This window comes from Sinocyclocheilus grahami, unplaced genomic scaffold (assembly GCF_001515645.1).
Source record: "Sinocyclocheilus grahami isolate Dianchi unplaced genomic scaffold, SAMN03320097.WGS_v1.1 scaffold412.1, whole genome shotgun sequence".
Lineage (NCBI taxonomy): Eukaryota > Metazoa > Chordata > Actinopteri > Cypriniformes > Cyprinidae > Sinocyclocheilus > Sinocyclocheilus grahami.
The window spans coordinates 702,991-727,399 of NW_015505591.1; the positions used below are offsets into that span (position 1 = coordinate 702,991).

At 36.7% G+C, this 24,409-nt stretch overlaps 3 protein-coding genes across 4 annotated transcripts in view; 2 read left to right on the forward strand and 1 right to left on the reverse strand.

Annotated features, from left to right (window-relative positions):
- The first annotated feature begins 4,856 nt into the window (after window positions 1–4,856).
- Window positions 4,857–14,457, forward strand: LOC107551017 (tyrosine-protein kinase receptor Tie-1-like). Its single transcript, XM_016232495.1, has 18 exons — window positions 4,857–5,086; window positions 6,158–6,451; window positions 6,962–7,072; window positions 7,369–7,524; window positions 7,608–7,739; window positions 7,830–7,970; window positions 8,452–8,580; window positions 8,672–8,817; window positions 8,939–9,083; window positions 9,159–9,317; window positions 9,432–9,569; window positions 10,999–11,205; window positions 11,293–11,403; window positions 11,611–11,801; window positions 13,060–13,129; window positions 13,224–13,320; window positions 13,405–13,504; window positions 13,815–14,457. The coding sequence occupies exons 1-18, from the start codon at window positions 5,044–5,046 to the stop codon at window positions 13,884–13,886; spliced, it is 2,442 nt and encodes an 813-aa protein (XP_016087981.1). The 5' UTR covers window positions 4,857–5,043; the 3' UTR covers window positions 13,887–14,457.
- A 2,187-nt stretch (window positions 14,458–16,644) lies between these two features.
- LOC107551019 (thrombopoietin receptor-like) lies at window positions 16,645–20,701 on the forward strand. Its single transcript, XM_016232496.1, is given in 7 exon segments — window positions 16,645–16,870; window positions 16,969–17,054; window positions 17,056–17,118; window positions 17,217–17,359; window positions 18,556–18,660; window positions 18,736–18,905; window positions 20,553–20,701. Coding segments are annotated over 7 exon segments (942 nt in total).
- Window positions 20,702–21,162: 461 nt separating this feature from the next.
- Window positions 21,163–24,409, reverse strand: part of LOC107551039 (origin recognition complex subunit 1-like) — a 15,191-nt gene continuing 11,944 nt past the window's right edge. For both annotated transcript variants that reach the window (XM_016232527.1, XM_016232526.1), the window contains 5 exons: window positions 22,766–22,915; window positions 22,540–22,659; window positions 22,208–22,377; window positions 21,988–22,075; window positions 21,163–21,877 (listed from right to left, as the gene is read on the reverse strand). In XM_016232527.1, the coding sequence (XP_016088013.1) occupies window positions 21,683–21,877; window positions 21,988–22,075; window positions 22,208–22,377; window positions 22,540–22,659; window positions 22,766–22,915 (723 nt within the window). In that variant the 3' untranslated portion in view covers window positions 21,163–21,682. The remainder of the gene's footprint in view (window positions 21,878–21,987; window positions 22,076–22,207; window positions 22,378–22,539; window positions 22,660–22,765; window positions 22,916–24,409) is intronic.

Genomic DNA, 24,409 nt, shown 5'->3' on the forward strand with positions numbered 1-24,409 from the left:
TTTGAACGTTTGAACGGTTATATATATATATATATATATATATATATATATATATATATATATATATATATATATATATATATATATACATAATTTGCATACATTTTCTTTTTTCTTTTATGCTTTTAACATTTTAAGCTGATTCTATATAAGAGAAATTAGATTATTTAAGTGTTGTGTGGTAATCATTTTACACAAGTATAAATATTCCATGCAGACTCTTCTCAAACAAGACAAGTCCAGAAAAGTATTAGAGAAGGCATAATCTGGATGCTCAATGGTTAGGGAGGTTTGGCCCACAATATGCTAAAAGCATTTGTATAGCTTGTGTAGAAATGAAAGGAAATATGAATTGAGAGTGTAAGTGTGGGCAGGGTGAAGATGTCTCTGGCTGCACACGCACACTCTTGAGACAAAATCTGAAGAGCGGACGTGCCCTCTCACCTCTTTTTCCCTTCCTTTGTCCTTTGTTTTTTACTCTCTCTCTCTCTTTTTCTTGTACTTACACTCTCCACATCCTCCTATTTCAGCTTTCCTATCCTTGACCCTATCTGTTAAATATCCTGTTATCTCTGTCACTCTACATCTGGCTGACTAGGTAAAAACACAAAGACATCTACTTTTCCCTCAAACCTCCGTGTTTATTATTTCACAGATATGAACGGAGAACTCATCCATGCCAGATGGAAACTTTTACATGATTGTTCCATCGGGCTGATGGTGAACTTGTGTGAGTTTTCAACAAACATAATTTCAAGACGTGTGGGAAAAGATGACAGCTTTTCAAGGAGAGGTTTTACGGCTGATGCCGTAATTTTAGCCCCGCTATCGCGAGAGGAATTCCGTCAGTGACCGAAGGGTACAATGGAGCACCTATAGTGGTATGGGTCTCATGGTGAGCTTCCTCAGCAGGGCTGCATGCCCATGAGACCAGCTCACACTCTCACACTTCCACATTCAATGCTGCAGCGCTTAAGGAGTGAGTCAGTGAGTGTGGAGGCCTGCCAGCTCTCATCACAATAGGTGGAAATGGGAATTTAATACAAACTTTCTCACATAGCCACAATGCATCTAATAACACTCACAGTTGTCCCCTCCCTAGTCAATTACAATTATAGCTGTATTCATGATTTAATCATGCTTATGTATGAGATTCCCACAATTTATCTTGCTTAAACGATGTAAAAGTCTTCGCTGTCACTTTTGGTCAATTTAATGCATCCTTGCTGAACCCTTGCTGAACTGATCCCAAACTTTTGAATGGTAGTGAATGTATTTTATGCATAAATAAATTTTTCTTTTTAAAACAACATTTTATGTTGGTATTTATTTATTTGTTTGTATGTTGAACTTGAAACATTTATTTTAGTTAATGTAAATAGTACTTAATATTTTTAAGCACAAATAGTTGTATTGTATTTATGATTTATTTATTCCTATGTTTGAGATTCCCACAATTTTACTCACTAAATGTAAACGTCTTTACTGTAATTTTGCTCTATTTAATGCATCCTTTCTGAATAAAAGTTTTATTTGTAACTTTTTATTTCTTTAAGTTGTTTTATTTTAATAATAATAGTAATAATAATAATAATAATAATTATTATTATTATTATTATTATTATTATAGTTGTTGTTTATTTAAGTGATGTGACTAGTATATATGTATGTATGCATTTATTTATTAATTATTTATACGTTTTATTATAATAATTATTTTATTTTATTTTAATGACCCCAAACATTCGTTTTTTGTTTAAAAAATGTATTATTTATTTAAGTGATGTAACTAGTATGTATGTATGAATGCCTGCATGCATTTATTAATCTATCCATCTATCTATCTATCTATCTGTCTATCTGTCTGTCTGTCTGTCTGTCTGTCTGTCTGTCTGTCTATTTAATTTAATATATGTTACACCAGACATTTATGAAGTTATTTATTATTAGCAGTGCAGGAACAGGAGCATATTGTTGCTATTGCTCTTATTGGGGGTCTTTTGACTTGGGATAGAAACCACCTAGCAACTACCAAGAACAAACTAGCAACACTCTAGTGTTGTAGTGGAGAGGAAAACACCAACAAAATTTTTTTTTTTATCCTTTAAGGATTATGAATCCTTATTGTGTTCTATAGGTAACTAGGCAATAAAGTTGTGGCAAGGCAACACTAAGCACGTGAGCATTAGCAAAAAATCGAATCAAATAATAAACACTGAAGTTACACAAAGCCTTTTGATTCCCTTTACATGTGTACTGGCCACCAGTCTGTGCATTGTCTCTTGAACTCACAAAGGAAAGTGTTTGTCTGCCGACGAGAGAAAATAATCAGCATTCATCATCACTTTCATAATGAAGAGGAGGTAAAGCAATTACTGCGGGACTACAAAAGGTGACTGGAACAATAGGCGGCGGTCTGGGAGGAGTTCTGTGGTTAAATCTAGTCGTTCTAAGTACCTTGTTCTTGTGAGTGTTTTTCCCACCCTAGCTCCACGCATCCACAGAATATGTTGACACAGTGTCTACTACTTTCCCGTGCGGCTTCCTCATCCAAACACTTTCAACGCTTTATCAGCCAGTTTTTGTATATACACAAATACACATACGCCCTCATACAAAAACACAAACTCATCCTACCAAGACATGTTAGGATATACAGAAACTACAAAAGCAATGCAAATCATATATTTGCATATAGTTCTTTTGTTCCTAGAATATGAATACTGGTACTACAACATTTTGCCAAAAGTGTTCCATGCATACAACAGGCATACTGTATAAAAATTTATTTAGCTTGAATCTATATTGAATTTAGCCATTTTGAGCAATGGTTATCTTGCAGCTTGTTTATTGCTTATTTATTTCTGCAAAAATATATGTGTGGGGTTGGTATATTTAATTTTTTTTGAAAGAGGTCGTTTTTCAAAGAGGCTGAAAAAGCTGAATTTATTAGAAAAAAACAGTATATTGTGAAATATAATTACAATTTAAATCAACTGTTTTTTTTTATGTGTTCAAATTGTAATTTATTCCTGTGAAGGCAAAGCTGAATTTTCTGCAGCTAGTACTCCAGTCTTCAGTGTCACATGATCCTTCAGATATCATTCTAATATGCTGATTTTGTGCCATAGAAATATTATTACATTATACAATAATCATTATTATAGAAATATTATTATTAATCTATGCTACTTAATATTTTGTGGAAACCATGATACATATTTTTCACAGATTATCAATTAGATAATAATAATTACTACGGTGCATCCAAAGACTCTTGGTCTTAGCCATAAAGTTTTTCTTTGCAGTAACTGTGAATATTTAAATGTGATGATAAATGTTTTCATTTGTGTTTCACTTATGTGATCAAATGGGCAGGATGTAGGTGTGACCTGTGAAGATGACCTGCTATTTGTGTCTGAGCAGTGGAGAGTTCATAGATATACCAAAGGTGACAATGCACACAAAAGCAAGAAGACCTCCACCTCAGACAGCACTTCTAAAAACAGCAACATGTTAGATATTTCTACTCTAAATCAGCACTAACAAATCTACAACTAAACTCTGGTTTATTATCTGTGTGCAAAAAAGAAACAACTTTTTATCTGTTCCTTGCTCTTGGAAAACAGGAAAGTCAGAACAATGTCAGTCTGAGTCAGCTTCGATTGTATGATGTTATCAAGAAACAGACAGAAAATATATATGTGCTCATTTCAAAAACCATCCATCTACAAATTAGTGAAGTGTGCAAAGACTGTGTAAATGGGTCTGTAGATGTGCGGCGGTGGGCTTTTCCTCTGCAATTAAACTAGAGATGACTGACCATTTAGAGAAAACATACAGTCAGGGACTGTTTCTTGTTTCCTGGCTATGACTGATGTAAGTAGTTAAAAGATGCCTACAGCACTGTGGAGCATGTTCATCAATAGGCAAATATGACCATGAGTATGACAGTAATCTCTGTTCTTTATGACAGTTTGGTGCCTTGAGTGATGGGGATATTAAAACACTATAAATCCAGACACGGACACATCATTAGCTGCCCGAAAAAGATTGACAGGAAACATCGGAATTTTCACATATTGTGAGATCACCTGACTCAGTAAATCAGTCCACATTTAACCTCTGAGCATGCTGACATGAAACAGTATTTTGGGTTTCACGTTCCTCCCTTAATAACCAGGTTTTTTTTAAAGGTAGCTATATGTGCACTTAACACAGTGAAAACTATTGACACTATGTGGGATAATGACCTTTCAATAATATAATATAATATAATAATAAATGCATCTTTAGTTTACTAATCGGACTGTAACAAGTCCCATTAGTAAACTGTAACACTGTTACGAATAAAATAGAAAAATGCTATGAAATGGAAGATAAATAAATATAATAAAATACAATCATTGTGCTTCTGTGTTGTTATATGCAATTTTCCTATTCAGTCTATATGTTGTCTTAAATTAGCATCTTGTTGTTCATGTTCATTTGAATGAATTTGAATTTGATTTAAGGACATTATTGTCTACTTGTACAATTTAACTTTTCAGTTGAGTGGGTCTTGTTTTAAGAATGTTTAAAAGTTTAGACAAATATATTTCTATGCGTAACACACATAACAATGTAAGAGTAAACGTTTTGCAGATATATAATTATAGAACAACCCTGATCTTGATAAACTGACTTTACTGTAAGTCATCAGACATCCAGTTTTGTGTAACTGAAATTCTGAAACAAACTATTTGATCCTCTCTCTCTCACTCTCTCTCTCTCTCTCTCTCTCTCATCCCCTACGCCTCTTCCTTCCTTTCCCACCCAAAGTATGAGTGTGGAGAAAGCAGAAGAGTTGAATTTTCTGCGTGTCAACAGCACAGATTTCCACGCGCAGAGTGAGTCAGTGCGCGTATATTCATTCACAGTGATTGTAGAAATGCGCAATTCCGTGCGGCGACGGCTGGCGAGCTGGAAAACCCCACTGGAATTACAAATCCTGTATTTGGATCAATTCTAACGGATTATCTGAGTGAACATAAGATTACAGTCATGCTACATTTAATCTGCCTCCTGTGCCTCGTGGACATATCTGGTAAGTACTTTAGTAGGCTAGTTGTTAGTTTCCCACTACATGTTTCGTTTCTCCTTTTGAATTGATTTCAAAATATTGATTGATTGATTGATTGATTGATTGATTGATTGATTGATTTGGGAGAGTGCAATTAGTATGGGAATTGGGTTAGTTGTTGCAAAGGCCATCTCATATAACTGTTTTTGAGTTAGAAGAATGTGAGTCATCTACCAGTAATTTTGTATGTTGGTTTAAATATTCTATACAATGTTTTGGTCTATATTAGAATGACATTTGTCAGTTCTATGCTCACAATACGCTATAAAACACACACACAAATATTTTTGGCAGTTTTATCCTCACAATATACAACGCGCGTACGCACACGCACACACACTTAATAAAACTGCACTGAAAATTCCATGCAAGTTCTACTATATTGAAGGTAAATTTAACTTAAAGTTTGAACTGTTTTTTTTTCTTTATTTTAATATCATTAGTCACTATTTTTATTGTTGGATTGTTTATGAAGGGTTCAGCCTTAGCAGTGGTAGCAACTTACTGTATATAGTGTGACAACAACAACAGCAGGTCAATATATGTTCAAAAATGTTTTTCTTGTGGAAAAGATTTTTTCTTTCTTCTTTTTTCTGTAGCCAACACTTTAAGGCATGTGCATGTATAGATATTGACTTCACTGGAGTCAAAAGTGTGACAACTAGTCCTGGGCTTGTCTACATATTTTCATTATTTCACTCACATGGGATCTAATGGTATTCATGGTGGAATGATGGATTTGGATCCTCTTTGTTTCCTGATATTGTTCTTGTATTGAGAAGGGATCATAGTGGCAGAAAGCCAGGGGAAATGTGTGAAAGCAGGAATGTGGATGTTCCTCTATAGTGGCTCCATTGTTGCTGTTGTTTTGTGATCAATGTAAATAAACAGGAAACTGTATTGAATCAATTCTTAAGTGATGAGAATATTAACTTACTAATTATTATTTTTCTTCTCTCTAGCAATTATTTTCCAATAGTTGTCCAATTTTAGTAAACTACATTGCATTAATCTGTATGAAATGTGTCCTCTCAGATGCAGTCATGGATCTCACAATGACCTCTAACGGGGCCACATCTGCTCATCATTTCCGCCTCTCTTGCGTTTCTGGAGAGTGTGATACAGACGGGATTCAGCTGAGCATCACAAAGGACAACAGCATTGTCCTTCGTGCAGATTCGCCACATTTTGATGTGCAGAGACCACAGACTAAAGAAGTGGTGGCTACTGGATTTACAGGCTTTGACCACAGTGGGATTTTCTACTGTCACTCAAAAAGGGGCTCTGACCAACCTGGCAGTGTTACTCTCATCAACAACTACAGCAAAGGTAGTTGGGGGGGGGGGGGGGGGGGGGGGGGGGACCATAAGTTATAGTTCACCCAAAATATAAATTCTGTCATCATTTACTAACCCGCTTGTTTCAAACCTGTGTGATTCAAAAAAGACACAAATGAAGATACCTTGAAGAATGTTTCAGCTGTTTCTGCTCTTACAATGAGAGTCAATGGAATTCAAAACAACACTGAGAAGAAGAACAAAAACATTCCGTGAGGCATTTAAAATAAAATGTCTTATCTTTTTTGTGTTCTTCAAGTTTTGGAATGACATGAGGGTTAGTAAATAATGACAGAAGTTTCATGTTTGAGTGAAATCTTTAAACCTTAAACAGTTTGACAAAACACTAAACATTGTTTTTGTTCAAGCATTAAATATCTGAAATATCTCATCTAAAATATATTAATAACCTGAAATATATTTGTAAAACTAATGAGACTGAAGAAAAGATTTTATAAATGTGATGTTATACCAGAATACTATTATTATTATGTCTTTTAAGACCACTTTAAACCAGTGAGAGTCACTCTGACGGCCAGTAAAGGAGACAAAGTGAAACTAATCATGGATGTTGTTGGGACAGAAAGACGAGACATTGCTTGGAAATTCAATGGTCAGTATATCTTTAATCTTATTCTTTATGATTTAGCAAGATGCATGTCAAAAGAGCAGGTATGCAACATTTTATGCATGATAATATGAGATTCATGAGAATATGTTTCAAAATGATATACATACAAAAAAAAAGAGACAGAAAAATAAAATACTTTTAATTCAAAATGGGACACCATGTAGAAAGACAAAGAGATTCCAGCAGGATGTTTCCAACAAGATGATCAGTAAATTGATGAGCAAAAATGAGTAAATGCATGAGCAATTTATAAGCAAGAATATTCTGATTTCTTTTAGGTAACTACTACTACATGACTCCTATTGCTGATGTTCAAAACCGCACAGCAGTTCTGGATCTGATGAAAGTTGATGAAAGCCATACAGGAATTTACAGTGTCAGCTATGTTGGGGACAGTGCTCTTTATAGTGCCTGGATCCGCCTCATCGTTCGTGGTAACATAATCAGTATCATATGACCAATTTAAATATATTCAGAACTATGGATTTTCTATTCTAGTGCTTGATTTATTTTCTAGAATGTCCAAAGAATAAATGGGGCTCAGACTGTGACAAAGACTGTCCCGAATGCTTGAATGGAGGCGTGTGCCATGATAAAAATGGAGATTGTGTTTGCCCACCGGGGTTTATGGGAATGCGCTGTGAGACAGGTAAATGAAAACCATTTCTATGATACTGATAGAGACTTTGCATGTAAGGACTTAAACATACAAATCATTTTTCTGATTTTGGTCTTGCAGCCTGTCGTGAAGGAATGTTTGGTAGGAACTGCCAGGAATCCTGTAAATCGGAGAATGGATGCCAGGGCTTGAGTTTCTGTCTCACGGATCCTTACGGCTGTTCTTGTGCCAGCGGCTGGCATGGAGATCACTGTCGTAAACGTGAGTTTAACATAAGATCTCTTTTTATAATAACTGTTCCCTCCATGCAGAGTATCATCTGGACCCAACAGAAAGGATTCAGTTCTGAATTCAAATTAAAGTTTAAATAGGTGCTGCTGGAATCTGCCAGTAAAAATTCAGCTTCCATCAATCTGACCAAGATAAACATTTCTTACTGCTCTGTCCATTTGTTTTAGTCTTTGTGGAAACCAGTTTCCACCTCGGAGTAAATAAAACACGTAATTGTGAGATAAAATATAAAATAAACAATAAAAAAAGAGAAGTCACGCTGTAACATTGTGAAATACAAAATTGCAAATACAGGAAATAGCCACAATTATGAGAAATAAAGCTGAAGTAGACTGATATAAAGTCAAATTGTGTGATGCAGTCACATTGTAAAATACAACGTTGAAATTTAGAAGAACAGAAAGTTGTAACTGTGAAAAATAAAGCTGCAATGTCAATGTTATTTTCATAGCCTGTCTTGAAGGAATGTACGGCGCTGACTGTCTTTTAAGTTGCAACTGCAAGAACAAAGGCAAATGCAATCGATTCAGTGGCTGCCAATGTCCTACAGGCTGGAGAGGGCAATACTGTGAGAAATCAGGTCAGCCTTCAAAACTACTTTTCCATCTGCTCTAAAATCTATAACGTTTGTTCCTCTTGGCGCTGTTTATCTAACCTTATCCCTCTTTCAGATCGTGCACCAGAGATTTTGGACATGGCTAGTAACCTGGAGGGAAACTTGAACTCCAGCCACAAGATCACATGTTCTGCAACAGGCTATCCACTGCCAAGCCATATGAGTATTGAGCTACGCAAGCTGGAAAGCATCGTTCTTAAGGTGAAAGCATCATAAGTATAAGAAGCTTAATAAGAGGTTGCATATGAAATTGAAAAAAATGAATGTTGTGTCTATCTTTTCAATGTGACAGTCTTTGTGATTGTCTGCTGATTTTTTTCAGGCATCACACACTACCATGGACTCCAAAAAAAGCACAGCTCACTTTGAGATCCCAAGGCTGTCTGCAGAGCATAATGGTCTGTGGGAATGTCGAGTCTCCACCTATGGTGGGCAGGATTCCTTCAAGTTTATCTTAACTGTGAAAGGTGAGATTCATTTTAAAATGGATTCATTCTAGCGATGTTCTTACTAACTTAAATTTGCACTTCGTTGTGAACTAGAGCCACCCTACCCAACCACTGCTCCTAAACTGCTGTCTAGGAGTAGCAAACAGCTGGTTGTAAAGCCAGTGGACACTTATGTGGGTGACGGTCCCATTGTTTCCACTAAGCTACTTTACAAGCCAGTGGATACAGAAGACTCCTGGTCCTCCATTATAGGTAACTTTGCCCAAATCATTTCTGGTTTTAGGAATTCCTGCATTAGGTTCATGCCAATGTGTAGAATCATATCAATATACTATAAAAGTCATACACATATCATCTTTTTTTTAGTGTATGGCAGTGATCAAATCACTTTACCGAATTTGAAGCCCTCAACCAGATACCATGTCCGTGTACAACTCGCTCGCCAAGGGGAAGGAGGAGAAGGTCCTTTGGGTCCAGAGGCAATCATGGAGACTGACTGTCCAGGTGAGAATCAATCAAAATAGAATTAAAAATGGCTTGGTTGTAGAAAAAGATGGAGGTAAATGCCTCATTTAAGAACATATTTAGATTTGAGTTTAGCATGTACAGGAATACAATGTATCGGGTGTACAAAATTGCTCCATTACTGTGATAAGATGGCCCCCTACCTGTGGCAAAAAGACCCATTCAGTAAATTTGTCCTAATTGTAAGTGTAAAATACATCTGATACATGTACAATACACGATAACCTAAATCTAATTAATGGAATTATAATATTTAAATAAATAATTAAAACATTAGCAATAACATGCCACTGTCCCACTTTGAAAGTATCATCCTACCCCGGTGTCTAACCATCGTTATTTTAGTGTTATTTATATGCTATCATAGTATTTATTAATATGTTGAATTTTGTTTTTATATTTTCAGTTTTCATTTCAATTTAATTTAAGTAATTGTGCTTTTGTTGTTTTTATTAGTTTTCTATATAGCTTTAATTCTTTTAATTCAGTTTTACTTTTAGTAATTTTATTACTAGTCTTAAAACTTTTCTCATCTAATATTTATATATTATTTTATGTCAGCTTTATTTCAATTAGCAAACATTTTTTTTTATCGTTTTAGTTAACAATAACAATGCTGAGTCTGTCCACAAGTCCATTGTTAACAAACAGCCTTTTAATATCTGACCTAAAATAAATGAACAGATCACTATAATCCAATAAAAAAAATGTATTTCAAACTGTTCAGAATAAATCTAACGCTGAAGTTCAGATGAAAAGATTATGAAGTTCCATAAACCTTCAGTAAATGTGTTGAGATGAGATTGAGTGACATCTCAACAGAATAAATAAAAGTGAGGAGAAGAGTGGGGTTCTTTGAGCTGAAGATGGAGGTTTGGATGAGGTTGACATGGATTGTCAAAAACTGAACTGGAAACAAGTCTATATAGATAAATGATTATATATATATATTTTGAATGCTTTTCTTTTGAAATTTCTATTCATCAAAGAATCCTGAAAAAATATATTCACAGTTTCTAAAAGAACATATTAAGCAGCACTGATTACAATTTTCAACATTGATAATAATAAGAAGTATTTATTGAGCACCAAATCAGCATATTAAAATGATTTCTGGAGGATGGAAATAGACAAGGAAGTAATGGCTGCCGAAAATTCAGCTTTGCCATCACAGAAATAAATTTAAATTTAAAATATATTAAAATATAAAATAGTTCTCTTAAATTGCAAACTGCAAATTTAATATTTTTTCAAATACATCAAATAAAGGCAGTTTTTGGTAAGAAAAAATCTTAGATCCCAAACTTTTGAAAAGTTATACAGTGTATAATAATAATAGAGCCATAATAAGTACATATATATATATATTTACTCTTCAATAAATGTAAATGCATGCATTCTCAGGGAGAAGAGACTATCTTACAGTTCAACTCTGGGACTCTCACACTGACCCGACGACCAAAGCCTTCCACGGAGCCCCTTACCTATCCCATACTGGAGTGGGAGGACATTAAGTTTGAGGATGTCATTGGAGAAGGGAACTTTGGTCAGGTCATCAAGGCCATGGTCAAAAAAGATGGCATAAAAATGAGTGCTGCGATTAAAATGCTCAAGGGTAAGAACACAAGCCAACACATCATTGTTAGCCAAGGTCTGTTTTGGCATGATTGTGATTTTGTGTGTCCGTTGTGTGCACCTGCAGAGTTCTCCTCAGAGAATGACCATCGAGACTTTGCCGGTGAATTAGAAGTGCTGTGTAAATTGGGACAGCATCCAAACATAATAAATCTAATAGGTGCCTGTGAAAACAGAGGTGAGTGTGCCACCTATTGGCTTTACCTAGATATAAGGTCAAATAATATAATGTGCCTCACAGAGATTAATGTAAATCTAGAAGTGTAATAGTAATGTCAATAAAGCTTAAAATCACTATTGTCAAAGTACTTTTTTTGGCACGGATACCATATTAATTTTTCTCTATTAAATAGTGCAGATATGTGACAGCATCTGTTATCCACAGGTTACCTTTACATTGCCATTGAATATGCACCGTACGGAAATCTTTTGGACTTCCTAAGAAAGAGTCGTGTCCTAGAGACCGATCCTGCTTTTGCTAAAGAGCACGGAACTGCCTCCACACTCACCTCCCAGCAGCTCTTGCAGTTTGCTGCTGATGTAGCAACTGGCATGCATTACCTTGGTGACAAACAGGTATAATGTTTTTCAGATTATGGAGGTGTATATATAAGAATCCATGGATGGATGGGCAAAATTAAAGGAATAGTTCACTCAAAAATTTAAATTTACTCAAATTTGCTCACCCTCAGGCCATCCATAATGTAGATGAGCTTGTTTCTTCATGGGAACAGATTTTGAGAAATTTTGCATTACATCACTTCCTCTCCAATGGATCTTCTGCAGTGAATGGGTGCAATCAGAATGAGAGTCCAAACCACTGATTTTCTGATTTTCAGCAAATTTTCATTTTTAGGTGGAATATTCCTTTAAATTCCCATATTGGCCCAGTAATTCTATTGTTTTTATTACTTGCAGTGATGCAAATTGTTTAATTGTTAGCCAACATGTCTTAATCCTTCTCAATTTTTAATGGACAACTGATAAATAAGCAGGAAGGAACTGATAACATAAACCAGGAAGCTCAAATTTAGAGTAGCATGTTCCACAAGACCACATAGTGCCTCTGTCAAAACGACCTATTTTTACCCACTCAAGAACATTGTGTACTGAACATTTCGAAAACAACATGACCAACACGACATACAAACATAGTTTTCTCCATTAGCCCGTTATTGATTTACCACAAAGCCTGAGTATGATTGTCACACTCAAACATTAGCGTTAGCTTTAGCATAACATAACTGCAGTTCATCCCCCATAACTGCTCTAATATTTACACTACCGTTTGGGGTCAATAATTTTTTTTTCTTTCAAATACATTAAATACTTTTCAGCTAGGACACATTAAAAACTTTTCAGCAAGGATGCAGTCATTTTTTTTTAAAGTTTAAATATTTCAAATAAATGCTGTTGAACTATCCATCAAAATATCCTGAAAATTTTTTTATCACTGTTTACACACAAAAAAAATATATTACCTGTTTTCAACAATGATAATAGTAAGAAATGTTACTTGAGCTCCAATCAGTCTGTTAGAATGTTTTCTGAAAGATCATGTGATATTGAAGACTGGAGCATTGCCATCATATCTATAAACGTATTAAATACTAAAATATATTCAAATTGAAAAGAGTTTGTAATAATTGCAATAATATTTTACAATATTACTGTTCCTAATGTATTTTTAATCAAATAAATGCAGCCTTGATGAGCATAAGAGACTTTCAAAAATATTCTTTCAAAATGTTACTGACCCCAAATTTTATCACATGGGCAAAAGGCCGACAAAACTTTCACAATCACATAAATAAAAATAAAATAAAATAACAAAACACCCAACCATCTGTCTTGGTTTTTCAGGTGGTCTTTTGGAGTTCTTCTGTGGGAAATTGTAAGTTTAGGTAAGTTTGTTCATAACTATTTGAATAAATTGTTGTGTACTGCATTATAAACATGTTTCAGCCAGATGAACGCTATGAATCTGTTCTCCTCAAGGTGGGACTCCATACTGTGGGATGACCTGTGCTGAGCTCTATGAGAAGCTTCCTCAGGGCTACAGAATGGAGCAGCCCAGGAACTGTGATAATGAAGTGTAAACACAGACAATCATGCTTTCTTGTAGTCACTTTCCATATTGATTGACTGCAGTTGTATTAATAATTAATAATCCATATAGGTATGAACTTATGAGGCAGTGCTGGCGAGACAGACCCTATGAGCGACCGCCATTTTCACAAATATCTGTCCAGCTCAATAGGATGCAAGAGGCACGGAAGGTAAGGAAAAAATAGACTGATGCTTGCATATGTAAAACTCAGACTACCATGCGGAGGTTTTGTGGGTTTTTACCAGGGGAATTGCTATGTGGTTATAGGTGGTTTATTCTCTATTTTAATATAGTTTAAAATGTAATTAATTCCTGTGATGGCAAAGCTGAACAGCCATTACCCCAGTCTTCAGTGTCACATTATTCTTCAGAAATCATTCTAATATGCTAAGTGTGCATTTCATGGAAATAGCAGAAACGTAGCAGTTCTATCTGCACGTAGCCATCAACCAACCTCTTAATTCTCATCTTTCATCCAGGTCTATGTCAACATGGCTCTCTTCGAGAACTTCACTTATGCTGGAATAGATGCTACAGCTGAAGAGGCCTGACTACCAACCCCCCCAGACCCAAGAAGGGTTCATAACCCAAGGGAGGCTCATCATAGTAGGGCTTCGCGCTACTGTCACTCCCCTGTGGTCAGGTTCCATTGTTCAAAGAGACACTCCACCAAAACCACATGGCTATAGAGAACAGACTGTGAAAGGACACTCTTATGAGCTGTGACTCTAGATTCTAGAAGGATTCATATCTCAGGACTTGTTGGATTACTCAAGAGGAAATGGAACCTACAATACAAGCTACAGATGTAGCACACTGGGTCTGTGGGGATCTGGACCATGCACTGGACTTCTTTTCCATCTTTTATTGGGAGAATCATTGTGTGAGGTTGTTCAAATGTACATTAATCAAACACAGTTTATTCCGTGGACAAAAACGGCAGTATTATTCAATGTAGCACTTGAGAAAGCGATGTATTGTCCTTATTGAAACTCATTTGTTTAGCTTGAGTGAGTTCTGTACATAATGTTTATGTTGTTTATCAGACCGTAAAAAGCCACTAAAGATCTTTATTTATGTTTTTTTTTTACGTATGACATATGTATGACACGCTATAGCTATCCTGTAATCATTTTAAGTAGGTTAACAGAATGTCTTTACTTTGATAAATAAAGCATCTATGTGGTGACAGGACTCTCAGAGGCATTAGGAGACAACCGTAGATTATGCTATGGAACAGAAAGTACTTTCTTTTGCTCCTTAAAGTAGTGGGGTTGAGGTCAGGCCCCTTCCCTGCTGCAGCTTGCTGATCTGTCAAGGGCATTTCCTCCTATTCTGCCATAGGACCAGGAGCTGTCAGTCAGGGTATGGCAACTCAGTTTCCTCTAACTCACACACACACACATCAGACCCCCACCCTTAAACTCCATAGTCAAGTATTGCATTTAATATTATATATCTAGCTACTTTCTTTTGTTGGTCGATGAACCAAACTGCATTTAACATACGAATATATGCGCCAAATAATACTATTATACACACTTTCATGAGTTATTATATATATATCAAAATAACCCGATCTCATGAAAGTGTGTATAATAGTAGGCCTATGCCAAATAAAAACAAAAACTCGTGGTATTGATACCCAACAATGGACTTCGGCGTGTATATGCTACGCGATGGGAAAGGTTAGGGTTGTGGGGTAGATGCATATCATATGTACGCGAAAAAACTGTGTATCATATGCACGCCAACAAATTTCGTATCATCTGCACGCGAAAACTGCGTATTATATGCATGCCAAACACGTGCGTAGCATATAAACGCCAAAGTCCATTTTTGAGTATCAAAACCACAAGTTTTCGTTTTTATTTGGTGTACTACATACACATTTTCATGAGACCGGGCTCATTCAGAAGGAGTCAAAAGCATCAGTATGTTCACATTTTACCAAATTTCATGATGTTTATCATAATCGCACTCTAGACAGAAATTTAAATATTGCACTTCTCATAGTTTGAAAGACACCATACCAAAAAAAGGAACTCAAAATTATTTGTAAGAGACTTGATATCTCATCCCTGGGGTGTTAAATATGAAGTGTGACCTCTTCAATTGGGCTATATACTTCTACACATTTTATTGTGTAATATAATATAACGCTTTTTCTTTTTTTTTTTTGCAAGTGTTGTGTCAGCAACATACCCTTGAGTATATATGTGTGAGTGAAGGAGGCACTTGGTCAGTCCGGGTGCATGCCTCAATCCCCAGTGCAACCACTTCCTATTACATTGGGCCCCATCTGATGACCATCTACCAACCTCCCTGCCCTCTTCTAAAAACATAAAGTACTGAACACTAACATATTATCTAGATTCTAGAGATTTAAAAAGTCATATGTACATGATGGATTCAGCACTCACCTGGTGGATACTTCTTTCCTGTCTGATCAAGCAGGTGCATTTAGAGCCTCACCTATCAAAGCAAGGTAAGACACAAGAGTGAGTTAGTCTGTTTTTATTTTAGTTGATTGTGCACTTATGTGAAAGTGACATGACATGTGTCCAAGTATGGTGACCCATACTCTGAATTAGTGCTCTGCATTTAACCCATCCAAAGTGCACACACACCGTGAACACACACCCGGAGCAGTGGGCAGCCATTTTTGCTGCAGCGCCCGGGGAGCAGTTGGGGGTTCGGTGCCTTGCTCAAGGGCACCTCAGTCGTGGTATTGAAGGTGGGAGAGAGCGCTGTACATTCACTCCCCCCCCCTACAATCCCTGCCGGCACGAGACTCAAACCCGCAACCTTTGGGTTACGAGTCCGACTCTCTAACCATTAGGCCTATTTTATGTTAAGTTAATTCTGCTGAAGAGTTGTTATAGCTGTTCTTAGCTGTGATTTAGTAGTGAAAAAAGTGTCAATTCAAGACATGAATGTTGAGGGTGCATTTAGTAGAGCAAAGTGTAAAATCTTCAGTGAATGCTAGATGCAGCATTTTATTAGTATTGTAGCTACATGGAATGTTTTTTTCATTCTCAGATTTTGCTCGGTTGGCTATGGATAAGGACCCAAAATGTTTCACCAGGGATCTAGAAGCCTTCACTTGCTTTTGGGAAGCACCTGCTGGAAAGTCCTAATATTTTTTTCTACAAAATGTATGAATAAGGACTTTTTAAGTACTTTAATCTTCTACTGTATATTAAGCTTAAGCTCAAATTAATGGATCATTTACTGTAAAGTTGAGTCTGTTAGGTCACTGAAGAATTGATTAAAAAAATCTGGAAAATTATGAGATGGGGGGGATGTATGGTGGTTGAGGACCTGCTTCAAGCAAAAATGTTTCATTCATACAGATCATCAGAAGAAAAAAGATGTGATGTGAAACAACAACCATATGAGGAGAAAAAGGTCCTGCATATTTGCACATTCCCATCAAGTGACGTCTTCATGTATGTCGAGATGCACCTCAGATTGATAGACAGAGACACAAACACAACGATCTACAATCGCACATGCAGTGTGGAGGATCAGCGTAAGTGCAACAGGAGAACAACTACAATTTACTTTGAAGTTTTCATTCTTGATAGTGTCTGAATTAAAATAAAATATATCTGTTTGTCTTTCTCCAAGTTTTTCTGTATCCTCCAACAAATATATCCCTTCATCCAACTGGCGACGTGGGCCAAATGTTAGTTGAATGAAAAAAAATAAAAAATTCCAACAAACATGCAGTATGAAATTCATTACAGATCCCAAAACACATCAAGCACATTTAGACCGGTGAGTCTGACACATACCCTTATCATAATATTACTGTATGAATAATACATAGAGAAGCAGCTCATTTACTAAATGCAGTCTACACTCACTCTTCATAGGTGTCAAAACACTCCCATAAACTTGTGTCTCTGGTCGCAGGAGAGAACTGCACAGTGCAAATGAGAGTCAAGCCTGGAGGTGTTTTTTGGAGTGACTGGTCAAGTCCTGTAACAGCTATGGTGCCACAAACAGCAGGTGAGAGATTAAAAGAGTGTGGTGTGAGTACCACCAACCTTTATTTGGAAACTTGAAACTGTGTGATCTATGCCATATTTCCAATTACTTTTAATCAACTATTCAAATCTGGATTTAATGAAATGCAGGATCGTTTCTACATTTAGCATTAACACAACCTCCGTCACAGCACACTGTATGGAAAATTGTGAGAAAATCAAGCAGAAAAATTTGATTTTGAGGAAGTGTTCCACAAGAGGACAAAGCAATGTTGCTAATGTTGCTTAATGCTAAAGGTTTTAACTCATTAAAACATTATGTCTTGATACGATATATTAAAATATTATGTTTACTATAGTTGATAATAAATTAGCAATACCACACGAGTAGCGTTTATACAACAATTCGACGGCACGAGTGTGTAAATACACAAGAAACAAGTAACAAAGGAACATTGAGTTGCTTCATTGAAAACTTATTGTATTACTGTATTAAAAGCTCACTGTATTATGTAGAGTATTATGAGAGAGAGATGGACTGAGCGAGTGTGATTGCCTGAATCTGATACAGCATTCATTCTTCAGCTCAATCTCATATTCACAATAAAACATTAGTTTGAATGTCCGCTTAGGAAAGCGATATCTTTGTCTTACTATCCTTTCATCTGTTAAGGGTGATTTCCTATGACAGCGCTGCTCAGTGCATTTGTTGGCTGCGTCTTACAAGGTGCATTAATAGTGATGGGAGAAGCAAAGTTTTTCTAAAGTCTAAATCAATTGGACCATTTTCCTTGCAAAATGATTCACTGCCTCGAAACACTGATAACACCACATCACCATTTTAGCGGCTGGTGACAGCTATTGGTCAAAATTGCAAACTCAGTCCAAACATGTATTTGACACCTTTTGCAAACCTGTTGCAAACAATGCAATCTATTAAATGTAATCTACAAATAATGAAATACCATTAAATATGAAGGTTTTGTAAAATTTGCGCTCTTTTATTAAATTTAATGCTTGTTTTGGTTGGTGTTGGTAAGTCAATTAGACAGATAAAATGTTGGGAACTCTTTCACTTTCTTAGCAGTTTTTCCCTTATAATGAAAGTGAATGGTGACTGAAGCTGTCATTCTGGTTATCTCTTTTGCGTTTCATTAAAAAAAAAAATTTTTTTTAAATATACTGTATATATCACCATTCAGTATCTGGCTCATTTTCAGGTGACAAAGTTGCGGTGCCACACTCCAGATCTGCATCAAGTATTATGCCAATGGAGAGGAGACATTTATGATGACGGCAGATACAGCTTCCACTACAGACAAATAAACAGGTGTCACGTATAGAAATCCCAGCACAGCAGTTAGTTTGGTTTGTTAACTGCAGTCCTTCTTGTCTGGTGTTTCAGAAGTCTGTGGGATAGTTGGAAGTTGTGTTCCAGAGACAACGACACTGTCCATCAATGTGTCTTGTATGGGCAAGAGTCCATTAGGCCTATCTATGAGTTTTACCTCAGTGTTGGATTGCAACCATTTGGTCGAACGTTTTATGCAGAAACTTTCAGTATGAACCGCAGCAGTAAGTAAAAAATAAGAAATGGCTGAAAGCCATGTTAGCCACCATATGTTGTCCAAATAAAACACCCTATAAACTGAGCAAAGTACCATGTAAATATAATCAGAATCAGAATCAAAATGAGCTTTATTGCCAGGTATGTTTACACATACAAGGAATTTGCTTTCGTGACAGAAGCTTCCACAGTGCAACAGAATGACAGTGACGGAACAAAAACACAGATTAAAAAATAAAAAATAAAATAAAATATAGAACAAGTAAATAAGGAATACAATATACAAATTGACAATTGTATGTACAGGTATATTACAATAGATAATTTTGTATGTACAGGTTTATTAGTGCAAAATTGAAATGTAGACTAAGTATGTGTGTTAGATCAGTGTTTCCCAACCTTTTTTTAGTAGCGGCACCCTTTGGAAATTTTAGCAAACGTATGACACCCTACAAAATTAATTTCGTCAGAATATTTGAATTTCTAACTTCGATATGATCATTTGAAAAGTATAGATATTCGGTACAACAGGGAAGAACTGCAGAATATAATTTCATACAGATATTTTTAATATTATAAAAAAAATTTGTCCATCAATGGTGGCAATCAGTAGGCTAATTTCTAATGAAGAGACCAATTTATATGACAGATTTTAATGTAGGCTTTTATACATATGTAAACATTATTTAATTACCATTATAACTAGCTATCTCACAAATTTTTGCTCACTCAGTGTTTTTTTAATTTTACAGTGGGGTAATTTTGGTGCAGTAGCACGAGATAGCTTGATTTCAAACTTTGAATTGAATAAAAAATGACAAGTAAGCAGTCAGTAATAAAACAAGAACAAATAAAAGAAATTAATAATGATAGCACAAATAAAAAATAACGACAGGTCACTGTCATTACAGTGCTGTCCATGATGGTGAGTTGGGGGAGTGCAGGGGGGTTTCTCCTGAAGTGCACGATCATCTCCACAGTTTTCAGCGTGTTAAGCTCCAGGTTGTTAAGACTGCACCAGACAGCCAGCTCTTTAACCTCCTGTCTGTAAGCAGACTCGTCACTGTCCTGAATGAGGCCGATGAGTGTGGTGTCGTCTGCAAACTTCAGGAGCTTGACAGAGGGGTCTTTAGATGTGCAGTCGTTGGTGTAGAAGGAGAAGAGCAGTGGGGAGAGGACGCAACCCTGAAGAGTGGGCCAGCACCAGTTTTTTAAAAGACTTCATGACCACAGACGTTAAAGCCACAGGCCTGTAATCATTTAGTCATGTAATTTTGGATTTCTTTGGGATGGGGATGATGGTGGAGCGTTTGAAGCATGAAGGGACTTCGCACAGCTCCAGTGATCTGTTGAAGATCTGTGTGAAGATGGGAGCCAGCTGGTCAGCACAGGATTTCAGACAGGCTGGTGTAACACAATCTGGGCCTGGTGCTTTTTTTCTTTTCTGCTTCCGTAAGACCTGGTGCACATCGTCTTCACTGATTTGAAGTGCAGGTGTGGGGGAGAGGGGGGTTGCAGGAGGTGTTAATTGTTGTGTGGAGAGGTGTTCAGGGCGTGTTAATGACATCATTATATCATGACAACAACAGTTGATAGCCTTTTGGTGTCTGGCTCGTTTGCTGACATTTGGTCTGTCTCTATGCTGTTTTTGACAGTCCAGACAAGGCCTCCAGGTCTGAAGGCACAGCCTGAGGAAGGACGGCTTTGTTTGACATGGGATCCACCATTTTTGAAGATCTCGCCGTATCTAAAGTACCAGATCCAATACCAGCGGGAAGGAGCGATAGTGGACAGATGGATATGAACATATTTATATCAGTTATTTAATGACTTTCTTCATTCAGATGTGTTAATAAATAGCCAAACTCATGTTGAAACTGGTTCTCTGGTAGGATTTTACAACACCCAGTTACAGGATAGAATTGTGAACAGGTTTATATGGTAAAGTTAATGGTTGCACTTTGCACAAAGTTGGTAAACACACAATCACATCAGTCTATCGTTAACGAGATGGGTAAGTGTTATGGCTATACTTAAAAAAATCAGCAAGACATTTTTTTTGTCATTGGTAATTTGGATGTGACTGGTATTTTGTATAGTGTTTAAGTGCAATTTAACCCCAAATATTCCTTAAACTGTTATGCATGTTATTTTGGCTATATTTATTGTAATCATTCCTCAGCAATTATTATGCTTGTTGTATTTGTAATATGTTGTCTGTAACATCTTGTACCGATTATTACACAAGAAGCAATACTTCTCATGATCAGATCTGATCAGTCAATAGCTTTATTGTATCAAGACATCACACAAGTAAAATCTGAAAAATATCCAACATTCTGGTGCATATTATGAAAAATTTTACATTTTACCTTGACAGTCATTAAATGATAAACGACAAATGTGTGGGTCTTTCTTTCCCACAATAAAATACATAAAAACTGCTTTAGAATAAAGCCTTTGTGAAAATATTCTAAATACATTAAAGAGTGAACTGAAAGACATAATCTAAAGCAAAAAAGGTATGTGCTAGAATACACAAAATGTACAATTAAAATTTATAGAACTACACATATAATTTTAAGCATTAAAAATGTATAATGTATTCAAAACAGACTTGGGACAATATCACACATTCAGTTTTAGTTCACATTCACATTCAGTTCAGGATTTAACTGTGAAGCTCCAGGTAAAATCTGCTCATTAACTGTCCAAAAAGTGGACAGACACAGTGGTGATCCACACAGGTTGCCAGTTGGAGCGTGTGACCTGGTAAGCCTGAGTTTTAGTCAGCCTTCAATGCATAAAGCACATCGTCCTGACTAACATTGAGTCGGATACGGAGAAACAGGTCCAGGTGGCTTCCCTCAAGAAGAAGCAGGCGACAGGAACCCAGTCTCTGACAGACTGCCAATCCTTCAGACACACTCACCGGCTGCAAACCCTCAACACGACACAGAGCCTGGTGCTGAACAAACACCTGTGGAGAAAAAAATAAACATACATTCATTCTTTTAGGTTATACAATTCTTGAAATTTAGTATAATATAGATCATGATTAGAATGAGGGTTGTTAAACAAGTTACCTACCTGTTGGAAAGTGGCCTCTTCTAGACCCAGTCGACGAAACTCTGCAATAACAGCCCTCAGGAAAAGCTGCTCCTGAACAGAAGCACACCTAAAATAACAACATTAAAAAGAATGGAAGTCTGATTGGTGGCGAATCATTACATTTCTGTTTTTTATTGCCTTAAGTAACAATGAGCATACAACTGATGATAGTTCATAATTCTTTCACTTTTCTTTTCACCTGATAGCTGCGATGTAGGAAGAGGAGAACATCTCATCCAAAGCCTCCATCACATGACTCATCCCTACCAAGCCACTGCCGTTCTTCTGACTTCCAGAGTGCTCACAAATCTCTGTGGCCCGTCTGCAGATATCAAGGCAACGCCGTGCATCACCTGAAAGCGCTGCCACCTAGAAGACCACAATCTTATAAATAATGACATGAGATGACCACATGTACATTTAAATTGATAACATCTGTTAGCAAACAACCTCGTAGCCTAAGATCAATACAGAGACCACTAGAGTGCTCAAGAGTTGACCCACAATCCCCAAGATAACATGGTTTCATACCTTTCTTGAGACTAGCTGGAGAGCATCTTCTTCAAAAGCCTTCACTCTGTTCAGTCTCGATGTGATGATCTGTTGTAGCTGTTTAAAGGTATATGGCTGGAAGGACATTCTTGTCAGTCCCTGAAGATGAATAAATGACATTTATGTTTTATTTACATTATTTACAGCAGCCAAAATCCTTTCAATCATAACTGAATGCCATCTAAATGTAGTAAAATGGTTTTACCAATCGACTGGCAACACGGTTAATCATGATCCTCTCAGGCAAATCCATAGTGTTTGCAATGGTAAGAACCACCAGACGAGCGTTGCGCCTTGTTGGCCAATCAAACAAGTTATACATCACATTTTGTTTACGGGTCCACAAGAGGTCAAGCTGAAAAAAAGAATTAAAAAGAGATGAGGCATAAAGAGAGATATTCTTTTAGATTGGAGAGGATTGGACAGATATAATATTTAAAGTACAAATAACCCAATGATTGACAGGAAATGAACAGAATAAAAGAAACTCAAAAACAGATGTCATGGTAAAAACCAATATCTGAATGACAAAAAGATTTTCCAGCAGTATTTTGGAGAAAAAAAAAACACATTCATATGAGCTTAAGGTCAAGCTGTTTTTTTGGGACCTGCAGAACAATTTAAAAATAATTACATTAAAAATCACAAAGATACCAACTCAAATCCTATTTCTCTCTCCACCCTCAATACCACGACTGAGGTGAGACCCTTGAGCAAGGCACCGAACCCCCAACTGCTCCCCGGGCGCCACCACATTGGCTGCCCACTGCTCCGGGTGTGTGTTCACTGCTGTGTGTGCGCACTTGGATGGGTCACCATACTTGGACACACGTCACGTCCTTTCCTGTCCAATAACTATTGTTTTTATTGAAGAGCATACAGTTCTTGAAACTTCTGGAATCCCAATGAATTTAATCTGTATATAAAAAAAGTTTGAAAACCAGCAGCTTTATAATTACACAAGTAATACTGAATGTCATAGCTATTATGTAGAAAAGAAAAAAAAAAAATCCACATTGCGAAGTCACGCAGTCCTGGTCTATGTAGTACATCGGGCAGGACATCCAAATGCTCGCCTATCATTCAAGGGTTAGTTCACCCAAAAATGAAAATTTGCCCATAAATTACTTACCCTCAAGTCATCCTGTGTGTATATGACTTTGTTCTTTCAGACGAATCCAGTCGGAGTTATATAAAAAAATTTCTTTGATCTTTCAAGCTGTTTCATGGCACTTGTTGCATGCTTCAGTGCAAAACAAGTTAAATAAAAAGCGCCCATCCATAAAAATAAAAAAAGTGCCTCACACGGCTCCAGGGGGTGAACAAAGGCCTTCTGTAGCGAATCGATGCGTTTTTGTAAGAAAAATATCCATATTCAAAATGTAATAATCACTTTAATGTAGCTTGCACTCACTGTTGTAAAGGGAGGCCGTTCCGGGCGGATGACCTCTGAGGTCAGTGCTGCACATGCGCCAGTGAGTCTCGTGAAAACCAATGTTTGTTAACAGGAGCAAAGGAAGCAAAGTTTCCTTACTTTAGCAAAGGAAAACCAGTCTCCTCTTAGCTTATATCGAAATCCTCCGACATTCTTCTTTACAAATCCTCGTTTTGTACTTCTAATAAGTGACCGTTGTTTTGTTTTGATCTCTCCGCTGCGTTTCTGCATGCGTCACTTCTGAGCGGCACATGCGCAAAGCCGGCCTCCATACGTCATTCCCCCGGAACTGCTTCCGTTTACAACAATGAGCGCAAGCTACATTAAAGTGATTATTATGTTTTGAATATGGATATTTTTCTTACAAAAATGCATCGATTCGCTACAGAAGGCCTTTGTTCACCCCCCGGAGCC